At 47.5% G+C, this 25525-nt stretch overlaps 1 protein-coding gene across 7 annotated transcripts in view; it reads left to right on the forward strand.

The window, feature by feature from the left end:
- Positions 1–8311: 8311 nt before the first annotated feature.
- SPEG (striated muscle enriched protein kinase) overlaps positions 8312–25525 on the forward strand; it is a 102383-nt gene continuing 85169 nt past the window's right edge. For 3 of the 7 annotated variants that reach the window (XR_015946107.1, XM_088652881.1, XM_088652892.1), the window contains exon 1: positions 8430–8994. Coding sequence is in view for 6 of the 7 variants with exons in the window: in XM_088652881.1 (XP_088509007.1) it covers positions 8574–8994 (421 nt within the window). In the remaining variant the exon portion in view is untranslated. Of the gene's footprint in view, positions 9007–25525 lie in introns of all 7 variants that reach the window. The other 4 variants (XM_035126758.3, XM_088652898.1, XM_035126749.3 and 1 more) reach the window with 4 other exon arrangements.

A 25525-nucleotide genomic window follows, 5' to 3' on the forward strand; every position in this document is an offset into this window, starting at 1 on the left:
TGGTGGACTGTGTCTTTTCCTGTCCCATTGCATGCCTTTGGCTGGGTGAGTCTTATCCCATGTGATAACACACCATTCTTTATCAGTAATAAAGCCTTGTGTGGTCAATGGTCAATCAAAACCGGGCTTCTGTGCCTTTGAGAGCTCTGTGACACACAATGGCTTGATCGAACCATCTCCTCCGTTGGTGGTGCTACAGAGATGGGAGAAGCAGCACCCAGCTAGACTTCTCTCTGCCATGCAGCTGTTACGAGCACATGGATGTGCCTCAAAGTCAGACAGGAGCAACCATACATGAACCTACACTCTGTACTGCAACCCAAGGTCTTCTGGATATCTCCATGCCCAGGAAGAAAGGGGTCTATCCCCCCCATGAGCCCCACAATACTGACTTACTTTACAGCAGGGATGGGGAGCCTTTGGTCCTCCAGGTGTTGGACTCCAACTCCCATCAGCGCCAGCCAGCAGGGCCAATGGTTAGGGGAGATGGGAATTGCAGTCCAGGAACGTAGGGAGGTCCAGTCTCCCTTCCTTGCTTTACAAGGCTGTTGGAAGGATTGCTGCTAAGATAATGCATGGAAAGCACTTCCATTCTTCGAAGTGCTATGCAAATCTTAAGGACTGTTATTTATAACTTCAGGTTTTAGGGTGCTTCATGGCATTCCTGGAATGGGCTCTCCTGTGTGACAAAAGGAATACTTGGAATACTTCTGTGCGTAAAAGATGAATCTAGACATAACCTTTCCCCTCCTTAATAATCTATTTGCTGTTTTTAAAATATGAATGCAACCCAAGCAGTGTGAGATTTGACTTATATCTACAAACAAAAGAAAAGTGGGCTTCACCAAAAGCAGGGAAACACACAACAGGCAAAGCCAATGGATGCAGTTACAATGGAATGAATAATAATTCCCAGCCTGCTTTGAACATCTTTGTCACAAGAAACTGTAAGACATATGTATTGACAACCATATAATTAAAAAACAACCTTCCAGCATTAATCATCAGCAATAAAAGCACCAAATACTTATCATACTGTAGTATTGCTACATTCCTGTAACAAACATGTTCGTTTCTGAAATTGGTCTTGCAATCAACAAGTTACCCTTTCACGACTAACACATAAATATACATCTGTGACAGAAGGCTGTCTCTGCACAGAAATTGCCTTCCTAAGTATTTAGGCAGTACAAAAATTCATTTTGACAGTTGAAATATTATCAGTTGCCACACTGAGAATATTAATGACATGTAATGTTTGTTGATGCATAATATAGTTGCAAAAACTAATGTGATGTTACTTCTAGTGACACTATTCTGGAAATTCAAGAGCAAACTACAAGCTTGTCCACCAGCCTGTTGCAGGCCAATGATTCACGGAAGGCGGCAGTCATTGACCATGAGCTGAAAATACTCAACAAGTATATGTACATGTATGTGTTTATGCACATATATATGGAAACGTATATGCATATGCTCTATGTCACACACACACACCAGCATGGGGCCAAAAGAGCCACAGTTTTAAAATCAATAGATCACCTGGGTTTTGAATCAATAAGAGTCCTTGTATCCATAACAATGTATCATTGTATCCTTGTATCCATAACAATGTCCTGGATCAACATTAATTTGATTATATGAAATACTACAGATGTTGGGATGCTGCCTGGGCTGAGCAGGTAATGTTTAATAAGCTCTCATATTCTTTATTAAAATGGGTGTATCTTTTGATGAAGCTTTCTTCCCTCCACTTAATATTGTCCGCTATGTACATGAACTAATATATGTACTGACAGCTGTGTTGTCTTCTGGATCGCTCACCAGATACTTTATAAGCACGAAACGTCCGGGAATTCTACATCTCCCGTCCCAGTCCAATGTTGTGCACAAAGATGCACCACCAGCAACTGTCGGGTGAATTACAGAACCACATTGGTACCCAAAGAAGAATTCTGAGTTCACACACTTAATATTTGCCTTCCCTGCTCTCTTGCTCTCTAAGTATGCCAGCTTTCCATGAATGAATATGAACTGCCCCACACTCTGGGGATTTTCACTAGCATCCGTTAAGATGGCAACGTCTGTCTAGGGGTTCAGGCAAGGAGTTTTCCCCAGCCCTGCTTGAGATGGGTAGAGATTGAGCCAGGGATGCAAAGCAGAAGAGCCACCACTGAGCTATGGCCCTTCTCCAAATTCTCCATACACCAATGGGCTTTGTCTGCAATGATAGAAGTGTCAGGGGAATGCACCAGAAGTATGAAATGATACTGCTTTGGTGCAAAGTCAATTAACCTCCCCACAAACAAATTAGAGTGAATGCTAATTAAATAGCCAACATTTTCTAATATACCTGCAAGCAAATCAGGACGAACGCTCAATAAACAGCTTGTCGGGAAGGGTTGATGTTCTGTGGATTCCCTGTAAACAAAAGGAACGAACCACAGAGAAAGGCTATAAAAGGTCCATCTGGCGATACCCTTAGGCACATTGATCTTTTATGCTGCTGCTTTTCTGCAAGAGAAGATTTGTCACTCTTCCCAGAATTGTTGGTTTATAAGATTAAAGACCCATCCACCCATTTATACTTCTATACTTCTGCACACTGCCTGCATGGGAGAATACTGGGTGATGACACAAACTTTTGTGCGCCTCACACTGTGCATAGGTGTCTTTATTACGAGCATGTGTGGAAGTGTGGCTTCCTTTCAGAGTAATTGTATCATGTGAACCAACACGTGGTTCATTGCTCAGAGCTAAAAAAGAGTTTGGCGGTTTTTCGTCCGTAATAGAATTGCACAGAAACAGAGAATTGTAGAGTTGGCAGGGTCCCTGAGAGTCATCAAGTCCACCCCCTGCAATGATAGGACTGCTTTATTAGCTAAGCTTCCTTCACTGGTGCAATAACAGCCCCACCAAACACAAACTCTCATTAGGCCCGCATGTAAGCCTGTGATTTCTATCATCTTTATCTAATTTGCCAAAAGGCTCTTTATCCTCATGTGGAATATCAGCTGCTCTCTGTTAAGAAAAGGGGTGGGGGATACAGCTTTGCTTTTAGCATTTCTTGTGGGGGCGTTTGGCATTTTCTGAAGCAGTCTTCAGTTTCACCAGGGTTCCCTGGGCCCCACATTGAACTAGAGATGGAGGAATGCATTCGTCATTCTATTTTTCCTTGCTCTCTCTCTTTTCATTTGCTACACCATCTTCAACGGCTTAAAGCCCCTGAGATGTGCTCATTTCCTTGACAAGGCTCAACAACAACTTTATTATATAGCACCTTTTGAGTGTTCAAAGCCCTTCACATACATTAGCTCAGAAATCCTTACAACAAGTCTATAAGGTAGGGTCCTATTGTTGGCACCCGTCTGTCTCAAGAGACAATGGAAGAGTGCACCATCAAGGGTAAAGTCAAGCTGCTAGAGAGTTACAGTACCTGCTTTGGAGACCAATATAGGACAGACATGTTTTATTGCAGGTGGGGCAGATGAAGGACATTTCTTTTTTCTGTGCTCCTCCCAGCAGTCCTTCCTCCTTTAGCCACTGCTGTGGACACACAACCTGACTGTCTCAAGGCACTGTGGTTTTCTGCAAGGGATGATGTCAACCTTCATGCCATGTTTGCAGACATCTTTGTAATGCAGAGTTGGTCTGCCAACTCAGCTCCCCGTAAAGCACCTCCTTGGGAATCCTGCCATCTTCCATTCTGTGGACATGACCAAGGCAGCATAAACATCATTGAGACAGAAATGTGAAAATGCTGGAAATGCAGGCTTGGGAGAGCACATCTTTGTTTGAGACTCTTGTCCTTCCTTAAAATTCCATTCTTACCATAGTTCTTGTTACATTACAAGTGTTGTTACGATCCTGCCAAGGCTTTTAATTGTTTACAGTGTTCTGCAAGGTAACTTATAAATTTTTCCCATTACATGTTAAAGTTTTTGTTAGCCTACTGCACAAAGGTAAAATTCACCCTCTGCTGACAGTCCTGCCTGCCACAGGCATGTGGCCCCTAGAAGGTTGCCCAGGTCAGAATGTGTCCCTTGGGCTGAGAAATGTTCCTCGCTCCTGCCCTAAATAGATTGCAGGCGGGGATTTCACCAAGAACAGAGATGGAAACTGTCATTCTCCACCCCCCACCCACCCCAAGTCACTTTGGCAGAGACAAGGTTCTTTTGGGGCCCAATCGAATAACTTTTAATGCAAAAGGAGTGCAACGCGTTCAAAGGATTTGCTTGATCCAATGCAGCACATTATTTCATGGGATCAATTAACTACGGTACCTGGTGCTCTACTTTGCAGTGAGAAAGGCAACCGATATCCAGCAGGTGGCAGCATAGTTCAACCCTTCCCCCGCCTTGGCACCAGGCTATGCAATAGTTCTCCACAATGGATTGAATCCCAGAGCAGGAGGGGCCTTAATACGATCCTTTGCTTTCATTGCGTTTTATGATTGTTGATGATTGCTATCCATCAATTTCTCTCGGGCTGGTTTTTTACAGTTATCCTACATAAGGCTGTGGGCTGCTCCTGGCTCCTCCACCTGTCAGAGCCTTCTGTAGCAAATCGTGTACAGAGCTGGAACCTAGGGCTGATTTTACCACTCTGTTCTTCCAGTGCAGAGCTTATCCTTCCTGTTTTCTTGGCCCTGGGCTCCCCAGATTTAGCAGATGTCCCCAAATCCTTGAGCCAGCACTATCTGGCTCTGTGTCTCCCCTATTCTGTCTCCTTTCCCTGCCTCCTTTTTCTTGCACTCTCAGGTCTCTGATCTGGCTTCATCTGCCTGTGCTTCCATAAACTTCCTCTTCCTCCCTCCCTCCCCCCCCTCTCTTCCCATCCACCTTTACCAGCTCTTGCCAGCCTCCCTGTCTTAATTCATTACATTTATGTCATGCCCTTCCTTCAAGAAGCTCATAGTGATGTGCATTGTTCTGCCGCCTCCAATTTAATCTGAACAAAAGCCCTGGGAAGTAAACTAGGCTGAAAGATGACAGCTGCCCCAGGTGAGCATTATGGTCGAGTGGGGACTTGCAGGTTCTCTCCATTCCCACTCCAACACCCTAATTCTTTTTTATATTCCCTGGCTGTGTTTCTTATTTCTCCTCTACCCCACCCACTCCACAAACACAAAACCAGTGCTATCTTCCTTTCTGCCTCCTGCTACAAACCAGATCATATTACCTCCCACTTTCCCTTCTGGCAGTGATGTAGTAGTAAATGCTGACGTGCAAGAGGCCTTGCGATTTCTGGATGAACAGTGGTATAGAAGTTTAATAAATAATAACAATATCAGTAATGATGACGAGGATGATGATAATGACGACAGACCCCTCCACAGCCACATACATCCTCAAGAATAATCCCAAAATGCAGAGAGCTGTATTAATCAGTCATTATAGGTGTATATAAGAGAGCAGCAGCACACAGAGCAGCAGCACACAGCATGATGCTCAGTTTATTAGGATCAGCATGGTTGCACTCAAATGCATAGTTTCCTAGGAGTAAGGAACCCAATGGTACTTATTTCTGACGGCAGAGGTTCAACTCTTAAAAACATAGTGAGCTTTGACAAAAAATGGTCAGCCACAGCCTACTAAAATGCAATTTTGCAAGGACAATAAGTGTTACTGTTTAAACTGCTAGTGTGAAGTAGGAACTCTATCTAAGAAAAGGAAGACCGTACCTAGCATCTAATTTTGTTCTGCATTCACCTTCTTCTTCTGTGCTAATCTGTTACAAAACTCTTCATTCTCACCCTGTGTCCACCCATCATCTAGGCACTCTTACATCATTGTTCCTACTTTGAACAAATTTATGGAGCTATGCTTCCTCTCCATTACAACACTGCTATCTCCAAACACCCAGCTCCATCAAAAAAAAAAGCTAGTGGACCAGTAAAAGCCACTGAGAAGCTTCTTGTCTGGTGCCCCTTGCAGAATTAGTATTGTGGACAAATGTTCCATATGCCCCATAGGGGAGCTGTTCTCTGCTTGGAGGTCTCTGACTATCCAAATCTGACTGGTAGCCTCTTTCTACTGCACTTTTCTATCCATCCTGCCCTTTGCAGGCTTAGAGACTCTTTGGCTCTATTTTGTGTGCATGTGTCTGTGTCTGTGTCCATGATTCATTGGAGGTGATGTACCAAATGTACCAGAGGGGAGCAGCCAGAGTACTGGGTTGTTTTGGTGGGCTCATTTGGTGACTACAGAGGCAAAGGTGGAGATTTATTGAGAAAATAGAACAAAGTGGACTTTGAATAACTTTACAGATAGCTTTTGGAATATTTCAGTGATATCCCTTACAATATCAAATATGTGTTTAAAGACAATGTGAATGATAAATCGTACTGTTTGTGTATTACGTTTTTAGTGAGATAGTTCATTGGTATTTCAACTTAATTCACTGGGAGGCTCATTATAGATGGATAAATACCATATTATTGATGTTACGTTACGCTACGTTACGTTATGTTGTTATGTTATGTCATAACATTGCGCAATAAAAAATTCAATATACGGGGAAGTGCAATCTATGGAACTAAGGGGCAGAATTCAACATTGCATTGTGATGGATGTTCTCTCTGTGCAAGCATTGCAGCTTGCAAGCTGGAACGATCATCTCTCTCTTCTCCCTGTGCTTTGTTTGTGTGGTCCCCCTACCCCCTCCCCGCCAATTTTGGGGAGCATGAGGGTGTGCAGGGGGAGAAGTGGGAAGCCCTGTTGCATGGGGCTCATTAGCTAGGGTCGCCATATTTCAAAAAGTTAAAATCTGTTCACCCCCAAAATTGTTGAGCTTTTTTTAACATAAGCGCCAATTTTTCGATTGACTTGCCTAAGATCCAGGACGTATGGCAAAATCCGGACGTATGGCAGCCCTACATTAGCTGACACCCCCCCCCCAATATACAGTGTGGCTGGGGAAACCCAGTCAGATGGGTGGGGTATAAAAAACAACAACAAGTATTGCAATGTAATTTAGAAATATTGGAAGCAGATTTAATGAATTTATATAAATTATTAAAGTAAGATTTTGGTGATTTTGGGGGGGGGTATATGACTATGTCTAAATAGTAGTGGGTTATATAGGTTAAGAAGAGTGCTATGCATACACGGTTAAGTAAGTGTGAAGCGTTATTAAACGTAGATATGGATTCTGCAGAGGATGTGAAAAAACAGTTACCAAAGGGTTTTCTATTTTGGGGAGTGGGGGTGGATAATGTTTTGAAAGATCTGTACTCCAATATTCTTGTGGCCACTGGGCTACATGGGGAAAACACACTTCTAAACTGTCACTATTTGGGGGGTGGGATCCCACCGCATATCAGCAATCAGGTCCCGCCATTAGAGTGGATGGGGAGCTCTTGCACCACAAACCCATTTTACCCAAAGATTGGACTTGTTTGGAAAGTGGCTGGGGGAAATGCACTGGAACACGTGTGGGATCAAATGCCAGTGATGGCCACCAACCTATATGGCTTTTAAAGAAGAATAGACCAATTCAGGGAGGAAAGCGCTACTGAGGGCTGCCAGCCATGACAGCTATGTTGTGCCTCCACAGTCGGTGGCAGCAATGCTTCCAAGTGCTAGTTGCTGGAGACTGCAGCGGAGGAGAGAGTGCTCCTGCGCTCGGATCCTGCTTGCACTTTCACCACAAGTATCTGGTTGGCCACTGTGAGAACAGGAAGCTGGACCAGGTGGGTCACTGGCCTGACCCAGCCAGGCTCTGCTTATGTTCTTAAATCAGGACAAACGCTCAAGGATCAGGCTGGGCCTGGAAGCTCCCATTGCCTCCCCAGCCTGTCTTCCAGGTGTCCCCAGCACGGTTTGCGTAGGGACAGGTAACGGGGGGCTGGGCCTGAGAAGCCCCCGAGGCCTTAATATGGAAAGCCCCATCCTCCCATGTCTATCTTTGCGAGGAAAGCTAAGCCGCCCCAGTCATGCGCTCTGCTCTTCTCAGCTTGGGTCAAGGAATGTGACACATCAGATAGCAGCTGCTATTTGGGAGGAGGGGGAGACAGGGGGGGCGCATGTTGGAAACTGCATGGGGGTAGGAACTCATTGATCCCGGGCTCCACAGAAAAGAAAAAACAGGGGGATCCCTTTGAGATAGGGGAGGCACCAAGCCTGCTAAAAGGTAGGGAAAGTTTTAGGAGTTGTTGGTTGGGGAGAAGTGAGTGCTGGTGAGCAAACTCAGGAGGGCCGTCTCAGCCTCCACCAACCAGCCTGGCTCCCTTGAAGTGCTGGGATGGGCTGGCTGCAACCTGAGAACATCCTAAAAATAACCCCCTGCCCGGCAGAGGAATGACCTTCTGGGACTTTGTCCGGCTGGGTGGGCAGGCACCTGGGGCTGCGGCGTCCATGCCCCCTGGCAGGTACCCAGCAGCCGGGGGTGGGAGGTCACATACGCGCAGAGGGTGAACATCAAGCAAGGGGGACGGCTGCTTGGGGAGCGCTGCCAGGGCCCAGGTGGCCGGTGGGATTCCCAGCCTGCTAGAAGAGGGGCTTTTGTTATGGACTAGATCTGCAAGCCCAGGCAGTACTCGACGTGACAGGGTGTGCAGGCCCCACCGAGCCATGCAGAGACCTCAGGGGCAGAGCAACCTCCATCCGGCTGAGGGGACGGTACGGGGCTCAGGGAGAGCCCCCCCAAGCCCTGCCATCCCTCCCAAAAGAGCCAAAGTTGCGACTACTGAGCAGGGAAGCCCTGCTGCTGCGCCGGTCTTCCTGCAGGAGCTGACAGACATGACGGTCAGCATCGGCCACAGCATCCTGCTGAAGGTCGTGGTGGCGGGCAGCCCCCAGCCGCACCTGAGCTGGTACAAGGAGAAAGCACCCATCACATCCACCAAGGAGCAGGACAGCCAAGAGGAGGAGTATGGCAGCCTCCGGATCTGCAGCAGCAAAGCAGCCGACGCCGGGGTCTACAAATGCATGGCCAAGAATGAACATGGCGAAGCGGTCAGCAGCGCCACCGTGACTGTGGCAGATATGGAAGGTACGGGGCAAGGTGAGAGGCGGTGGCGGCAGTGGGCAAAGGTGCTCTGCCTGGTCTCTGCACCGGCAGCAAGAAGCTTTCTGAAAGGATCAATGATTGCTGCTCTTCTCAGAGATGGGTGGCTCCAGGTCTTCAGACCTGTTGAGGATTGAACCACAGCTAGGGCTTCTCCCTCTTTCCAGCGCAGCCCTAGAAGTGGCGAAATTATGCCTCAGACCATTCACAGAGTGAGTCAACACAGCAGTTTCTAAGGAATGCCTCTGGGATTAGTGGTGCAAGGAAGGGGTCCACTCTGGTGGTTGGCTCTTGGGCAGGCTTGAGCCCCTGCACCTCTTTAGAAATGTATCAGAGGCATGGAACAGCTCTCTGCCGCAGGTAGAGAATGGGGGCTTCCTGCAGGCCGTGTTGAAGACTTGTCACCCCGTAATCTGGGCCTTTTTCTTTGGATAGAACAGCAAGGCAGTGCTGTAGCAGCAGCAATTAGAGGTAGATAGATGATAGATAGATGACAGATGATAGACAGATATTAGGACTAAATTGGAAGCAGGCGCCCCAGAATCTGTGCACTCCCCATACTTTCTGTCATTGCTGGGGTGCAAATTAAACATAAGGAAGAGAGTGTCTCTGAGCACATACAGAGTGGCAATCCCTATTTACAGAAGGGCCGTAACTCAGTGGAATTGCACTTGCTTTGCATGCATAAGGTATCTCCATGTAAGGCTGAGAGAAAGCCCAGCCTGAAATCCTGAAGAGCTGCTGCCAATCAGTGTAGACAATACTGAGCAAGATAGACCACTGGCCTGACTTGTTATAAGGAAGCTCCATGCCGTTCCTAATAACCACTTTCATGTCTGTGCTAAGGCTTCCCAGCAGCTCTGAATCTGGCTGCTGGTGGAATTTTGATGTTGAAATTAGGTAGCAGACCCCTGGAGGACCCATTAGGGTCCTTTGAAATCTTGCAGGAGAATTCAGCTTGTGGCGCAGATAGTATCAAAGGCTGTGTTTTTAACTGCAACGCGAACCTGGCAAAGATAAGGGGCTCTAGACAGGCACATCCTTCCTACCCACTACGTGAGCACAGCAATCCGTAGCATCTGAAAGCTGAGTCCTTTCAGGAAATTAAAAATGCCTCACACTCTGCCGGCACCCTGCCACGTAGGTTGCTTCTGGCACCATCTTCTGAATCATCCTTCCCTCCCAGCATCCTCAGTAAACTTAATATGATCTGTGGTTCCGCAGTGGTGCTGGGTGCGCATTAGAAGCTGATGCTTACCAACCGAAGATTCCTTCATCACGGCTTGCATCAGAGATAGGGGAAGGTGGTGGTTTGGGTTAAAGTGGGCCCACTGGGAAGGTGGCGGCAGGACATAGGCCAGGACTGGCGTGTGCAGAGGCGATACATCCTGTTTTTGCATCGCAGTTCTTAGGGTTAAAGTTGGGGTTACTGGGTTAGAAAACAGAGAAAACACCCTTTTCCCTTTAACAGCATTAAGAGAGGCGTAGAAGGGGAAACACTGCTAGGTGTGGTTCGTTTTTCTGAATCGGCGTCAAGGACAGGAGAGGCAGAGAACAACCCTTTCAGGCTTGCCAACTCTACTGTTGATGTGTGAGGGAGGCTCCTGCCATCTTTGCAGCCTTGGGGTCCCCACATTCCTGAAAAATCCCATATTTGTGTTACAATCGCATTTGGCACCATCTCTGGGTTGTGTTCTCTGAGCACCATCCAAACCACCAGAGAATCACATAGCAGCTGTTCCTCTTAGGGAATTGTTGGCACTGGCACCCATTTTGTCAGGGAGGTGAAGGTCATAACCTGGATGGATACAGATATACCTGGGCCAGGGGGGAAAAACAACCCTGGCCCTAATATGGCCCAAACGTTTCACGGGGAATGTGTGGACGGCAGCCTTGTAAATTTACCCTCCCCCCCCATCCCTTGCCCTGTTCCACATTCAGTGTCTGCAGAGGAAACAAATATGTTCAAAACCTCAAGCTTTGTATAATTTAGACAATCTGGGGGAGGCCTACCTTCTTCCTGGGCCTCCTTTGTTAGACACAGGGCCAGAATGAGCATCTGGAACACTTGGGTAAATGCCAAGCTAAAAAGGCCATGGCAGGATCTGCCCATGCTGAGGCAGATGCCCCTTCACCCCACTCGCTTGCCTCTTTCCTCCGCTGTGAGCTCCCCAGTTAAACTGCCCAAGATGCACCAGCCCATTCCAAGGCATTGTGGGAAATTCAATATGGCAAGGGATTCCTTAGACTGAGCCAGGTAAGCTGCAGCTTAAGAAGCCGACTGACCAGGGGGGGGGGGTGATGGCACTCAACTTTGCAGCTGGCCTGGATAGGTGAGTAGCAAATGTTTTGTAACATGGCCTAACTGTTTCGGTTCCAGAGACACTGGTAACAGAGAAGAAGCACAGAGGAGTTCAGCCTTACCTGGTTGAGGCAGCCATTTTTCTTATGCTGAAGGGTTCCCCACCATATAATATGATGTGAGGCTAACTGAGCATAATGTTGCTTTCCTCCATGTAAGAAGGAAGGATCACATGGATTAGGCCTCGGGGTGGAGGGCCCATCTCTAATGTTACCTTTATGTGCTTGGTGATGGAGGGTATGAAACCTTTTCCTCCATCACAGGGAGACAACTCCTGTCCACAAAGTTGCTGCTCCTCTGGCTCCCACCCATTATGTTCATTTGTTTGTGAACTTGAATGCAGTGTGCAAGGAGCAAATGAATGGTTCTGATGGGGAAGAACCTACAGCAGGGATGGGGAACCTGTTGTCTTCCAGACACTTGACTATAATTCCCATCAGTCCTAGCCAGTACAGCCAATGCCCAGGGTTAATGGGAATTGTAGGTTAGCAGCCTCTTGGAGGGCTATAGACCCCCCCCCAGTCACTGTTTCTCTTAACACAAAAATGTAGGTAACTTTGCAATGCAGATTTAAGGCTGCTCTGCTGCCACTGGAGGAAGGAATTTACTTTGCTTACTTACAGGACAGCTGGGCACACTGCAAACCCCAGGGCTGGTGAGATTCCGCCCACCCGCCATCCACATCTGTACATACAATTTGGCATATAGGTGTTCGTTGTTTGCAAATGTGTGTCATGGCCCTGAGTCTTTTAAATACCACCTAGCAATGCCCCTGCTTTCAATGTCGCTTAGCAATTCTCCCATTTAAGTGTTCTCTATGTGATAGAGAACCTACACACAGAGGAAGAGAGCAACAGGACTGCACTGCTGGCCTCAGCCCCAACATATTGCGTGGCTCTGGCCATACCCTCTGGATACTCGTGCATGGGGAAAGTTCCACACCGTAAGAAACCCTGCGCAACCAGGGCCTCTGATCACGTGGGAGCCTATGTGTGAACAGTTGTTTGCACATAGGCTTTCCCTAGGCAGGTGTCTGGACTTCCAAGACACATAGGAGGTGCCACATGGATGCTGGGCGTGAGGCCAGCAATGTCATCATGCTCTGACCGCCACATATACGTTCCTGCATGCATCTGGTTGGCCACTGTGAGCCTTTGGCCTGATCCGGCAGGGCTCTTTTTAAGCGCACACAATGTCTGAGTGGGGACAAGAGAAAGCAAAAGTGTTGTTGTTGCTGTTAGTGTGTGGGTCGATTCAATTGCCACCTCATGCACAATCCTCCCAGGACTGCACCTGGACATCTTGCCAGTTGCAAGTTGCATGAGGTGGAGTACATGAATCATAGAATCATAGAGTTGGAAGAGACCACAAGGGCCATCCAGCCCAACCCCCTGCCAAGCAGGAAACATGAGGTGGAGGCAGTGCTGTCACTCAGCAGGAAGGACAAAGATGGGGTGGTGAGGTGGATTGATGGTGGTGGCAGGCATAAGTCTACACACACCTGGACCCACAGCTGTCAACTTGGGACATACCTACCCCTGCTGCTGCCCTGCCGCATCCTGGTCCCAGCAAGCAGCATAGATTCATAGAATCATAGAATCGGAAGGGTCATTTTGTTCAATCCCCTGCAATGCAGGAAGATTTTACCCAACATGGGGTTCAGACTCACAACCCTGAGCTTCTCATGTTCTACCAGTTGAGCTATTCCAGTGGCCCATTCCATTTCATTACCACAAGCCAAAGAGACTGGCAGCGTGATCTTACTTCAGTACTCACAGTACCCTCGCCTGCACCGCAGGGCATCAGGCAGGCAGTGGTGGCTGCTGTCTATTGGGACTGGTAACGTGTAATGCAGGAGGCCAGCAGTAGGTGGAGCTAGAGCCAATGACAGGCAGAGCCAGTTAATTCTGGACTCCACCTGCTGATTTCTACAAGGGGCGACCATGAGACCAAGGAGGAGGATGGCGATAACCAAACCCCTGGACTGGTTACAAGTAAAAGCAGGCGAGTGTGATCTCGATAAGGGCAGGCTGCCAATTTGCCCTAATCATGGACTGACTTCCACTGGCACCAAGCTAGCTTTTGGGTGCAGGGCAGGACACAAGGTACACACAGCTCCAATACCTAACCTCTGCCTTTGCCCACATCTGAGCCTCAAAGTTAGAAAGTTGCCCTTTCCTGCCTATTTTCCTTAAGAATAATCATTGTTCAGTGTAGAAGTAGTAATGTAGACCTAGGTGGTGTGGTGCAATGGGTCCGTGCATCTGGCTATTAACCGGAGGGCTGGCAGTTCAAGCCCACCCAGGGATTCCCGCATTGCAGGGGGTTGGACAAAATGATGACCCTGAGAATCCCTTCAAACTCTATGATTCTATGATCCTAATCCAGGGCTTCTACCTCATGGTATGAGGTAGGGGTCTGGTTGGTACTGATAAAACAAGAGTCTTCTAGGGGGTGTGGGGAATCCTACCGCTGATGTCATTCAGACCACCTTTATCCAAAATGTACAAGTTACCTTTCTGAATCAGAACCTTTTTCGTTCCTAACCATGACCAGCCAGATGCTATGGATTGTAATAGTCTGAGGAAGAAGGGGGTGGACATCTCATTTTGTTTATGCCACCAACCCCACCCCATTTTCAACCCAGAGGCAGGGCCCAAGCATGAGGAGGAAAGAAGCACTTTGTTGGGGATCAGAGATCCAGGGGACCCCAGCCCAGGTTGCTGGGAGGCTGAAGCTAAATTGTAGATAATGCATGCCGATGTTTGTGCAAGCTGATTTCCCTGTAGCTGTGCACCTACTGTCCAGATCTTTTGGTTTTTTTTTTCTGGAGCCAATCAAAAGCAGTGCTAGAGCAAAAAAAGTAGTATTCTGAACAGCGAGTCATGGCCCCATCCCTTCTATAGAACCGAGTGTGTGCTTGTGCAGTTAAACTAGGAATTTTCATTTGAGAGACAGAGAAATCTGTGCCCTGTGTGATATACACTCCCGGGGACTCCGAGTCCCAGAATTTCTTGTTTATCAGCAGAAGGAAGGGGCAGCAGAAAGGAAAGACCAACAGCTATCACGATCAGGGACTACATTGGTCACATTTGCACCGTACAGTTAAAGCACATTTAGGGACACTAATAATTCCACATTTGAAGTGATATAATTAAGCTTCTTCATCATGATTTGGGCTGGGTGGGAGATGACTTTTCATCTAATCTGTCTGCTTGAAAACCTCCCACAAAATACTGACAGTCTGGAGGCAGCCCCTGTTTTCCCAAAACGCAACGCCTCCCCCCAATGCAATTGTTCTGCAGTACAGTGGGGTAGAAGAAAAAAATTATTCGATGGCCACCATGTGCTCTTTACCCAGAATGCCATAGAATGACAAAACACTTGGGGCATCGCGATATGGGAAAATTGCTATTGTGGCTCTGTTGTAGGTGCAGAAACATAAGAGTATTGCTCTTGGGTCTTGGCTGGCATCATTTGCTGTGATGTGGTATCTCCAGGTGGACAGAGAGATGATGGCTTAGGGAGACATAGGAAGCTGCCTTCGACCAGGGCAGGCTATTTGTCCACCCAACCTGTCTATGTCTGATAATGACTTAGAGTCTCAGACAGAGGTCCTTCCACCACTACCTGCCCCCCTGATCCTTTCCAATGGCGATGTCAAGGCCTGGACCTAGGACCTTCTGCATGCAAACCAGGGGTCCTGCCATGGAGCTGTGAGGCCTCCTCTTGATTCAAGCCACATAAACAAGATCACTGCCTGCACTGAAATTCAAGCCATGGCCTGCTTGGCTCCAGCTGACACTCCTCACCACACTGCTCCGCCACCTCTATTCACCGTGGCCAATATCTTATTGGAGCTTTCAGCCAAGTCCCTCTCTGGAGCCTGGTTTTAATTTTTATTTTAAGCCAGCCCTTTGTGTCCTTGCTATGTGCACCCTTCTCCTTCGGCCCCTTCCCTTTGGCAGCCGTCAACAGTGCTCTCATTCCACTGCCCTTCGCTCTCCTCCTCCTGCAGCCTTTCCGCACTAACTCCTCATTTGCCAAGGACTCACCTGGTCCTTTTCATCTCTCTCTCTCTCTCCCTCTCTTTCTGACTTGGTGCCCAGCCTTTTTGTCTCCATGCTGCAGTGCCATCCTTGGGGAAAAACCTTGCAAGAACACCTAGTCCTGTGCTCTGCTCTGCCTTGCCAACCTTCACAGGTGCTGACTTCAGGGCTGATTAGCTTAACAAGGGCGGCAGGGAGGGGTTGGCATGCTGGCACGACTGCCCCCTTCATAATTATGGGATTGAGGGCCCACTTCCAGTGCCCCCATACATGGGACAAGACTGCATCACGGCTCTGCAGGAGCAGAGAAGAAAACGTTGCAGCGAGCAACATTGCTGGTGAGGCTCAGAGTTTCTGTGCCAGGTGATAATTGATCTCCTGGTACCTTTGCCATTGTCCTACATAGTTATACTGGGTGGGGGGAGATCCTGCATCTGAGATAGTTACTCTTTTAAGGAGGGTGGCATGAGGATCTGAATTTTCCAGGTGTCAGCAGAGCATCATAGGCAAGTCATTTGCCTGCCTCAAGAGGCTCTACGGAAAGAATAGGTTTGAAACGGGACAGCTGCCAGGCTATGAACCACAGCCAGCACAATAAACTGTGCAGGTATTTGCCTGGAAGCAAAGGATCGAAACCACAATGCTTTAACATACCCATATGCACGTTTGCAAATCCATACATATCTAGGCACTTGTATTTTCTGGCTAGCCATCTTTATTTGTTCAAATGGACATGTGAAAACAGGGCCAGGAGGGCGGAAAAGGGGCCTTAGCTTGCTTTAGAACAGGTGCCAAGTTCTCATCTGGAAAAAAGTGCCTCTGCCTTTCAGCGCTCTGAGGCACCAAAACAGGATGCAGCTGCAGGGCCTTCTGCCCCTTTCCCTCTGCGACCCCTGTTGCCTGTGCCCCACTCTTCCCTTACTTGATGTGAGGTAGAATTGGGGTTGAAGCAAATGTGGAGGATCTGTGTGACTAGGTACCTCATGCTTTCCCTTTCAAGCAAATGTGTATGTACAGGGGTATGTACATATGCGCAGTCTGACTGGAGCAGTTTTAATGCTCCCCTTCCCACTGTTTCCTCTGCCTAATGACTCCTCAAAACCCATAACTGACTCTATAGGGTCGGGGAGGCACCCAACCTACCAGGGATTGCTGTAGCAGCAGATTTTCTGCATTTGCAGGGGTTGGACCTTTGATGTCCCCGCCAACTCCATGATTCTATCATACACGGTACTTGCCTTGTTTCCTTCTGTAGCAAGGGGGTACATCTGTGAAATAAGGCAAGGGAAGAGGTTAAAGATCCCCACCACTGCGCTGATTGAAAACATAGCTGTTTTAAAGAAGGTGTGTGTGGATCCAATTTCAGATCCTTCTCGCCACAGGTGAGAAGATGATCAGTGGGGGAATCATGTGAGAGGTACCATGGTTGGCACCTGTCTCAAGCATCTTAAGGCAAGTTTTCTAGTCAAATGGAAGCTGGTTTGAGGAAAAGGTGCTTTGAGCTAGAGGATTCATATAGGGCTTGTGGCTAAGGTCTTGTAAGTGCGGCTTCACAAACTAGCAGTCGCAGCACACTGGAGGCAGCGTAATATTAACAAGCTCTCAGAAAGGAGAAGAAGGAGCTGGATCTTCAGAGAGTTGGGCCAAAACATTTGCTGAGAAGATGAGACAAGCGGGTCCCCCACACATTTGCTTGACCCATATTTTGACTGTATTGTGTACTGATCACTTCTCCCAGCTCGGAGTGCGTTTCTCATTGTTCTGAAGCTATGCTTTGTGAAAATCCAATCTTGCCCGCTGAAGTGGATCTTATCAGATGCATAGAAAATCTGAAGATTTTGCTTAACTGAGCTTCAGTTCAGCCGCTAAGATTTTAACAAAGAACAGCTGTGGAAGAATGAGAAAAGCTTTTATACCTGGGAGAATTGATCAGTACACAAGATGGTCAATATATGGGTCAAGTGATAGTGTGAATAAGTCAGATCTTTGGGGGGGGGGAAGAGTACCATATAGTGAATGTGAGGCTAGCATGGCTAAGGAGCGAAGTCTATAAGGTGCAAGAAGTCTGCACTCTGCTAAAGAATGGAAAGATTATTTAAAGATCAAAAGGGGAGTGACCAATGGGTGGAGCAAGACTAAGTGCCAGTAAAACTACCTGGGCAGCCTGTTTATATTGTCCCCCTCCAGGAATGTGGTGTGTCCTCAGATCCTCGGCTTTGAGTCCTTTACACCCACTTGTTCTGTGGCTTTGACATGAATCACTCACCCACTCGCTCTGCAGCAAGAGAGCTGCTAATTGTGAGGAGAAAGTTGAGATTTGCAGGTTTCTGAAAAGGTACCGTAGGTCTATTCCATGGCAGGCATGGTGTGCTTTTCTAAGCAGAGTTGTTGTTGTTTAGTCGTTTAGTCGTGTCCGACTCTTCGTGACCCCATGGACCATAGCACGCCAGGCACTCCTGTCTTGCACTGCCTCCCGCAGTTTGGTCAAACTCATGTTCGTAGCTTCGAGAACACTGTCCAACCATCTTGTCCTCTGTCGTCCCCTTCTCCTAGTGCCCTCAATCTTTCCCAACATCAGGGTCTTTTCCAAGGATTCTTCTCTTCTCATGAGGTGGCCAAAGTATTGGAGCCTCAGCTTCACGATCTGTCCTTCCAGGGAGCACTCAGGGCTGATTCTAAGCAGAGACCCCCCCTCAATTGCTTGGGCGCAATTAACACCAGAATAATGAAAACAATGGAATAATCCAGTCTAATTAGTGTTTTGGTCCAAAGTTAGGTGCTGATACAGATTATGATAAAAGTGCTGTAGGTGCCAGCACAAAATGACTTCCAGAAGCAGGGGGGCAGGGGAGTGGCAGCCTTCACAAAAAAAGCATTGAGTTGAATCCAGTTTAGGTGAGGCATGCCTTCTCTAGGGCAAACTGAGACAGTGGGCCTCTCTTCAAAAGGTAACGTAGAATGACCATGTGAAAAAAGAGGACAGGACAGCAGCACTCTTTAACATTTAACTTGTCAATCAAGCTACACCTGTTGAAATTCCCTATGCCTATTTAAGGTGTAGGAGGACCACCCTCTTTTGCATTTTGCCACTCTGCCATCATGTGATGCTGGAAAATCCAGTGCTTGCTTTTCAATCCCAGTCTCCTGCTTCCTGATTTGCCCTTATGGATAAACCAACAAGTGTGATTTACAGGGCAATTCTATATGCATGTTCTCAGAAGTACCGTAAGTCCAGTACCTTTGAGTTCAGTGATGCTTACGCTTGGCTGGGAAGGTCTAGGATTGCAAATTATCTGTAATCGGCCGATTTGAGCTCTGCTTTGTGAGTAGTACAGTAACACCATCCATACCATCCATTTAAGTTACATCCAGTGGACATTTAAAGCACATGGCTAATACTATACACATACTATTAATTTATTGTTTAGGCACCTTCTAAACAATTGTCTCAAGGTGATATATACTGAAGATAATTAAAAACACAAATAAAGCAAATACATTTAAAGCAAAACTAAAACTTCCTCCAAAGAATCCTGGGAACTGTAGTTTCACCCTCAAGCTACAATTCTGCACACCCTTAATAAACTACAGTTCCCATGATTTTTTTTTGGGGGGGGGGGGAAGCCATGTTCTTTAAATGTGTACTGAGTGTGCTTTAAATGTATGGTGTGGTTCTGCCTGAGTTGACCCTGTTCCCTTGCTGACAAATAACCAACCCCCCCAAACTAGAGAATTAAAAGGGAAAATTGGAGATGACTTAAACTTTTATTTCCCACCAGAAGGGCCTATCTAACAGAACGGTAAAGGTAAAGGGACCCCTGACCATTAGGTCCAGTCGTGACCGACTCTGGGGTTGTGGCGCTCATCTTGTGTTATTGGCCGAGGGAGCCGAGTACAGCTTCCAGGTCATGTGGCCAGCATGACAAAGCCACTTCTGGTGAACCAGAGCAGCACACAAAAACGCTGGAGCAGTACCTATTTATCTACTTGCACTTTGACGTGCTTTCGAACTGCTAGGTGGACAGGAGCTGGGACCGACGCAGGGGATTCAAACCGCCGACCTTCTGATCAGCAGGCCCTAGGCTCTGTGGTTTAACCCACAGCGCCACCTGCGTCCCTAAAACAGAACAGTAGATCTCAGTAAATGTGTACCCCAATGGGTGTGTGTTTGTGCATGATCAGGATATAGGGGTCGGGTGGGAGGAGAGCACGTGTTTATGTGTGAATATACTGGCATATGTGCACTGTAATTTTGTGCAAGAGTGAGCAAGTTGTGTGTGCATGTGTTGAAAAAAGGATTAGGTATAATGAAAAAGAGGTGGTGGGTTTGTTGTCGTTTCTGTTACCAAATTTGTGTGTGTGAAGATTCCGAAATGTAACATCCTCTGCCCTAGAGGCCGTGTTTCCTAATCCTAAATGTGTATGTTGTTCAGTCGTTTAGTCGTGTCCGACTCTTCGTGACCCCATGGACCAGAGCACACCAGGCACTCCTGTCTTCCACTGCCTACTGCAGTTTGGTCAGACTCATGTTCGTAGCTTCGAGAACACTGTACAACCATCTCATCCTCTGTCGTCCCCTTCTCCTAGTGCCCTCCATCTTTCCCAACATCAGGGTCTTTTCCAGGAGTCTTCTCTCCTCATGAGGTGGCCAAAGTATTGGAGCCTCAGCTTCACAATCTGTCCTTCCAGTGAGCACCCAGGGCTGATTTCCTTCAGAATGGAAAGGTTTGATCTTCTTGCAGTCCATGGGACTCTCAAGAGTCTCCTCCAGCACCATAATTCAAAAGCATCAATTCTTCGGCGATCAGCCTTCTTTATGGTCCAGCTCTCACTTCCATACATCACTACTGGGAAAACCATAGCTTTAACTATACGGACCTTTGTCGGCAAGGTGATAATGTGTATAGGCTTGTTATAATTATTTAATAGTGAAAGATGCACACGCCATATATACTATTTCACATCCCATTGCAGACTGTATTCCAGTGTTGACCAATGCTGGCAGTCTCTACATTCTTCTTGGTTAAATAATTTTTATTTTAGTGCCCAGGACTAGCTGCCTAGACAGGAGATTAGGGTTAGCTCTTCTTTGATCTGCTTTTCCATGCTACAAACACAGATAGGCTTCCCACACGCCTTAGATTATCATAGATCCTCTCTGCACCTGCTGTGCTTGATCACTTTTCTTTGTTTCATATGGTTCGTACTGTTAAATGCCAACTCAATCTCTGAGCAGTAAGAGACTCCAGGAGTTCCACCACTTATCCAGTGTTCAGTTTCCTTGGAATGAAGGTCAACTAAGACTGTGGTGTTTTTAGGCTATATGGTTTTATTTGCACATAAGTGCAACCTGAGCATAAGATGCAGGAGCTCACAGCATTCACACTTGCTTCTCGATTAGTTACAGCTCTGAATCCAACACAGAGCAAAAACATGTCTCTCTCTGCCTCCAGCTCCCAGCTCAGCTCTCACACATTTCTCTGGCTTTTGTTCTTCTTTGTTTATGGCACTTACCTTGACAAAGGAACTGCTTTGGCAAGCTTGCTCTTATACATTCTACTGAACCCCCACACCCAGATCCCAAGATTTGGAAGGAGCCCAGACCGATCCCCCAAACTCCTAATAAAATGATTCATAAAATGATTCATTATGTGTTCCCCGCATTGTCCCTACTGATATAAAACACCAGAGCAATCGGCTCAATTTTGCTTTTGTTGACTAACCAGCATCAGGATGTTTTTCTAGACTGGGTGCTCACAAGTGTCAAAACTCCCCTTGTGGAGACCTCTACTAATAACATGCTGACTTTGATCAAAGGTGGGCAGGAGTATGTCTGGGCAAACTACCGTGTTTCTCCTAAAATAAGACGTGCCTATAAAATAAGCCATGGCACGATTTTCTCGAGGCAATAAAATATAAGACATACCCCGAAAATAAGCCATACTGATAGGCGCAGTTTTGGAGGGCGCCAAGGAAGAGGCTAGGCTGGACGCGGCACCTCCCTTAAGACGGCCCTGGCTAGAGCTCCTGAGGGTGCCCCCCCGCCACCATTGCCACCCCGCAAGCTCTTCGTCCCTCTGTTTAGTTACCGGTAGTTTAGTTTTTATGCGCCTGCCGCATTCGGAGAGCACGAGAGTTTTTATCTCCACCGAAGCGGGACCTCCCGCCCCCGCTCCCTCTTCCAAAACCTCCAAGCTGGGTCCGCAGCATGGTGGTAGCGGCGGAGACAGTGAGTGAGCCACCGCCCATGCCCTCCGCCCCCTTGTCAGGAGGCTGCAAAGGGAGGATGCAAAGGTGGAGGGAACCGGAAGCCCCCAGTGCTGCCCCCAGTCCCGCTGCCGGGCCGGGCATGTGCGGCGCCCCAGGAACATGGCAGAGGCGGCGTGAATGAATCCAAGCAATGGGGGAAGCAGCCGTGCAGCTGACAGGCACGCAAGCCGCGTTGCCGGCGCACCGAGGGGGCGCGGGTCCTTTCCCTTTGGTGAGTGCCGGCCGGCGGCTCCCGGGCCCGAGGTTCTGCCTCATGCCCAGGCTTCCGAGGAGCCTTGCAAAGGGAGGAGGCCATCGCCTCCTCCTCTTCCCCCTTTGCTGCCACCGCCTCCTCTCCTCGCTCCGGCGTCTACCGGATCCCGCACGCTGAAGCGCAGACAGTGCAAGAGGAAGTGGCGGCCGTGGCGTAGCAGTTGCCGCCTGCCTTCCGGAGAGCGCGTGTGTGCAGACAGGGACATGGTTGGCTGCCCGGTGGGTGCCGGCAGCTTGCTCAACCAGAAACCCGCTCTGTTCTGCAAGCCGGGTTTGGCTGAGGAGGGAAGCAGCTCTCCCATCCCGCTGGCTCCAGTTGTGTCCCTCCCACCGCACCGCACCGTTTGTGTTGCTGTACCGTCCCTCTCCGTGCAGTTTGGTGCTGAGCGCGCGCGCGCGCTCCGTCCCCCCTGTTATTTTAGTTTTTGCGCGCCTGCCACATTCAGAGAGCGTGAGAGAGTTTTTATCTCCACCGAAGCAGGACCCCCTCCCTCTTCCGAAACCTTTCATGTCCACGTTCCTTGCGATCAAAAGGCCCGAGGGAAGGGGGAAATGCTTCTGGTGACAAGAATTGAGATGGATCCTATGAATGTTTACTGTGAGCTTAGTGAGTCTTAGCTGAAGTAAGTAAGGTATGTTTAGGAATGCTACCAATTAGGGAATAAGCAAACACACAATTATAATTGAATAAATGTAGATCGCTGTACCATACTTAATTTTTTTTAAAAAAAAGACATCCCCTGAAAATAAGCCGTGGTGTGTTTTTTTTGGAGGAAAAATAAATATAAGACGTGTCTTATTTTAGGAGAAACACGGTACCAGTACACTTATACCCCTGCTGCAGATGTAGCCTCACTTCTAATGCCCCACAGGTGTTGCATGTCATGTTGTGTTGAAACAGTTCGCTTTCCTCCTTCTCCCCTGAGAGACAGGAAGCTCCAACCACAATTGGGTGGTATTTAACCTACTTCGCAGGTTTGATGTGAGGATAAAATGGGATAGCTCCAAGGTTTCCATTTTCTTTATTTTTAAAAGAGTAATCAACTTATTACCTAGATGCACAAGGCACATGACATAACAAGAGAGTAGGTAGGTAAGTAGGTAGGTAGATGTAGACAGACAGACATGGAAGCACGCACACACACACATACACCTTCCCTCTGAGTGTTGTAGACTATAATAAAATCTGCTATTCCCCCCCCCTTAGATATCCGCAAATTAAAAACAGCAGTTTAAATCCTAAGCACTTTGGGGAAAGAGTCTGGGTTACAAAGGACTGAGCCCCAGCATTTTGCATTGTGCCCTGGATCTTCTGCCTCTTCCTCCTCTTTTAGAAAGCCAGCGATTCATGTTTTTACTTTGCTTACTGGGAAGCTGGGTACACTGTAAAGCACAATGTTGGGGATGCCTGAGCCGCATATAAATTAGCACATGCAAGTGTTAATGCAAATTTGTGTCCTGAGCCTGTGTCCTAAGTCCTGCTTAGGACTGCTGAAATACAAATGCAAAGATGTGGCTAATAAACTAAATAGTTCCAAAGTGATGCAAAGGTTTCAGATCCATCAAGATTCATAGTTCAAAAGGCACAACCTCTTTCCAAACAAGTCACTGACAGAACTGCTATTTTACAGATGCACAGATGCGCATGACTGCCAGGGAGCTATTAACGTAGCTGGGGAACAGGGTTCGGATAGCCTGCTTATTGTTTTGTTTTGTTTTTTTAGAACTTTATTCACATTTACACATTTACACAAAAAAACAAAAACAAAAAAAGAAAGAATATACATAGTATTTACAGTGGACACTATTGGATACTGAACCCATTTGAGTTAGGGATCTAATACGGTAGCACAGTTGCACCTCAAGACCAAGAGCAGTCAAAAAGCATGTGTTTTACATTATTGCTCTTTCTTTGCTTTTAAAATGTCTTCATGCCATAGTGCAACCCCCATTTCTCCTCCTCATCAGCACAAGCGGATAAGTGGACTAAAATCCGTCGTAAGTGGTAGTCAAAATGGTCGCCTTGCCCCCCCAGATGTGTCAAGCTGAATGACTTTGGCGCTGTCCAACTGGAAGCACCCCTGGGCCAAGAACAACCCCTCCACATGCTGCGGGGGGGGGAAGGGGGCGGCACGTCCCGAATGTGTTGCTAGTCCCAGTTTCTGTGTGACGGCTCTGTCTGTTGCAGCTGTCCAGTCACTCAGCCTCTCGCTTGGGGTTTGGTGGTTATTTTTGCGATGGAATGTGCCAGCCCCTCAGATTCTAGCAAGGCAGCCAGAGCTTGTGTTACACACCAGGCAGAGGGCAAGTGCCAGGCCCACAAGGGGAGTAAATATAGTGCTTACACTAGAACATTGCACTGAACCCTCCTCAGGCATCTAGGCTTTTCTCTGAGTGTTGCCGTCTCATGCCTGAGAACATGGCCGGCTTCTTTTCTCTCCCCACTCCCACTAGTTCTTGACATGTTTCACCACCTTCAGGGCAAGGAGGGGGAAAAGACGAGGAAGGGTGTCTCCCCACCAAACACACCCAATGAAGCTGGCAATACTCACCCAGAGCCAGATATTATTATCATCATCATTAGTCAACTTTCACACGAGTCTCAAGGCGACTTACAAACATACAATAAAAACAACTCAGCGCACTCTGAATGGGATTTCAATCACATGCTGGCAAATCCAGGTTGCACAATTCTAGTGGGTTGAGAGGCCTTGACCAAGAAATCCGCTTGCCCTAAAGATAAGACTTTTTCCATCAGGAAAATTGTGGGGGAAAGCCCTGGAAAGTGTTGTGTATCCCTTGGTATCGATGCAGAGTTGCCTAACCTCCCTGCAAACAAATTTCAATGAATGTTTATTAAATGGCCAACATTGCCTAATATGCCTGCAAACAAATCAGGATGTATGTTCAATAAACAGGTTGTCTGCAAGTGCCTTTAAAATGGTTTTGTAAAACTACGCAACAAGCAACAACTGAAGATAAGTTTTAAAACAATGCAAAATGAACACCTTAGACTGAGATCTTTTCATGAAAGTCAATTGACAGGGTAAAACAAAGTTACATCTCTTGAGTTTCTGAATAGGAGAATCTGGAGAGTTTTTGAATAGCAGAAAGTGAGAGCTGAATGAGATTCTTGTTATAACTAATTATGCTCAGAGCACTTCAGAAGTGCAGCACAGCACTCTGGGGATAATCTTTCCCACTCTGCTCTCCAACTCCAAGGTTAGAAAGGTTTTGGTGCTTTGCTTCCTGGGAGTGAAAAAAAAGGCTTCCTTCTCTGGCTCAGAAAAGAAAAATACTGGGGCTTGTAGTTCAGGTTCACAAAGCATATTAGAAGCAGAGCAACCAGATGTGGAAGAGGAAGGTACTCCTGCAACTTTTGTATAGGAAGAGGAAAATTCATCAGTATCGCTCAAGATGCAGGAGCCCTGTCCTATTTTACCAACCAGGGCCAGTCCAAGACATTTTGCTGTCTGAGGCAAAGGACAAGATGGTTCCAACTGCCCATTCACAGCTGACTCGTAGCAGCCTGGCATTGAATTCTCCCTCAACACTGGTGATGGGAGACTGTCCTTCACCGCTC

The sequence above is a fragment of the Zootoca vivipara genome, chromosome 1 (assembly GCF_965207765.1).
Source record: "Zootoca vivipara chromosome 1, rZooViv2.hap1.1, whole genome shotgun sequence".
In the NCBI taxonomy this organism is placed as follows: Eukaryota; Metazoa; Chordata; class Lepidosauria; order Squamata; family Lacertidae; genus Zootoca; species Zootoca vivipara.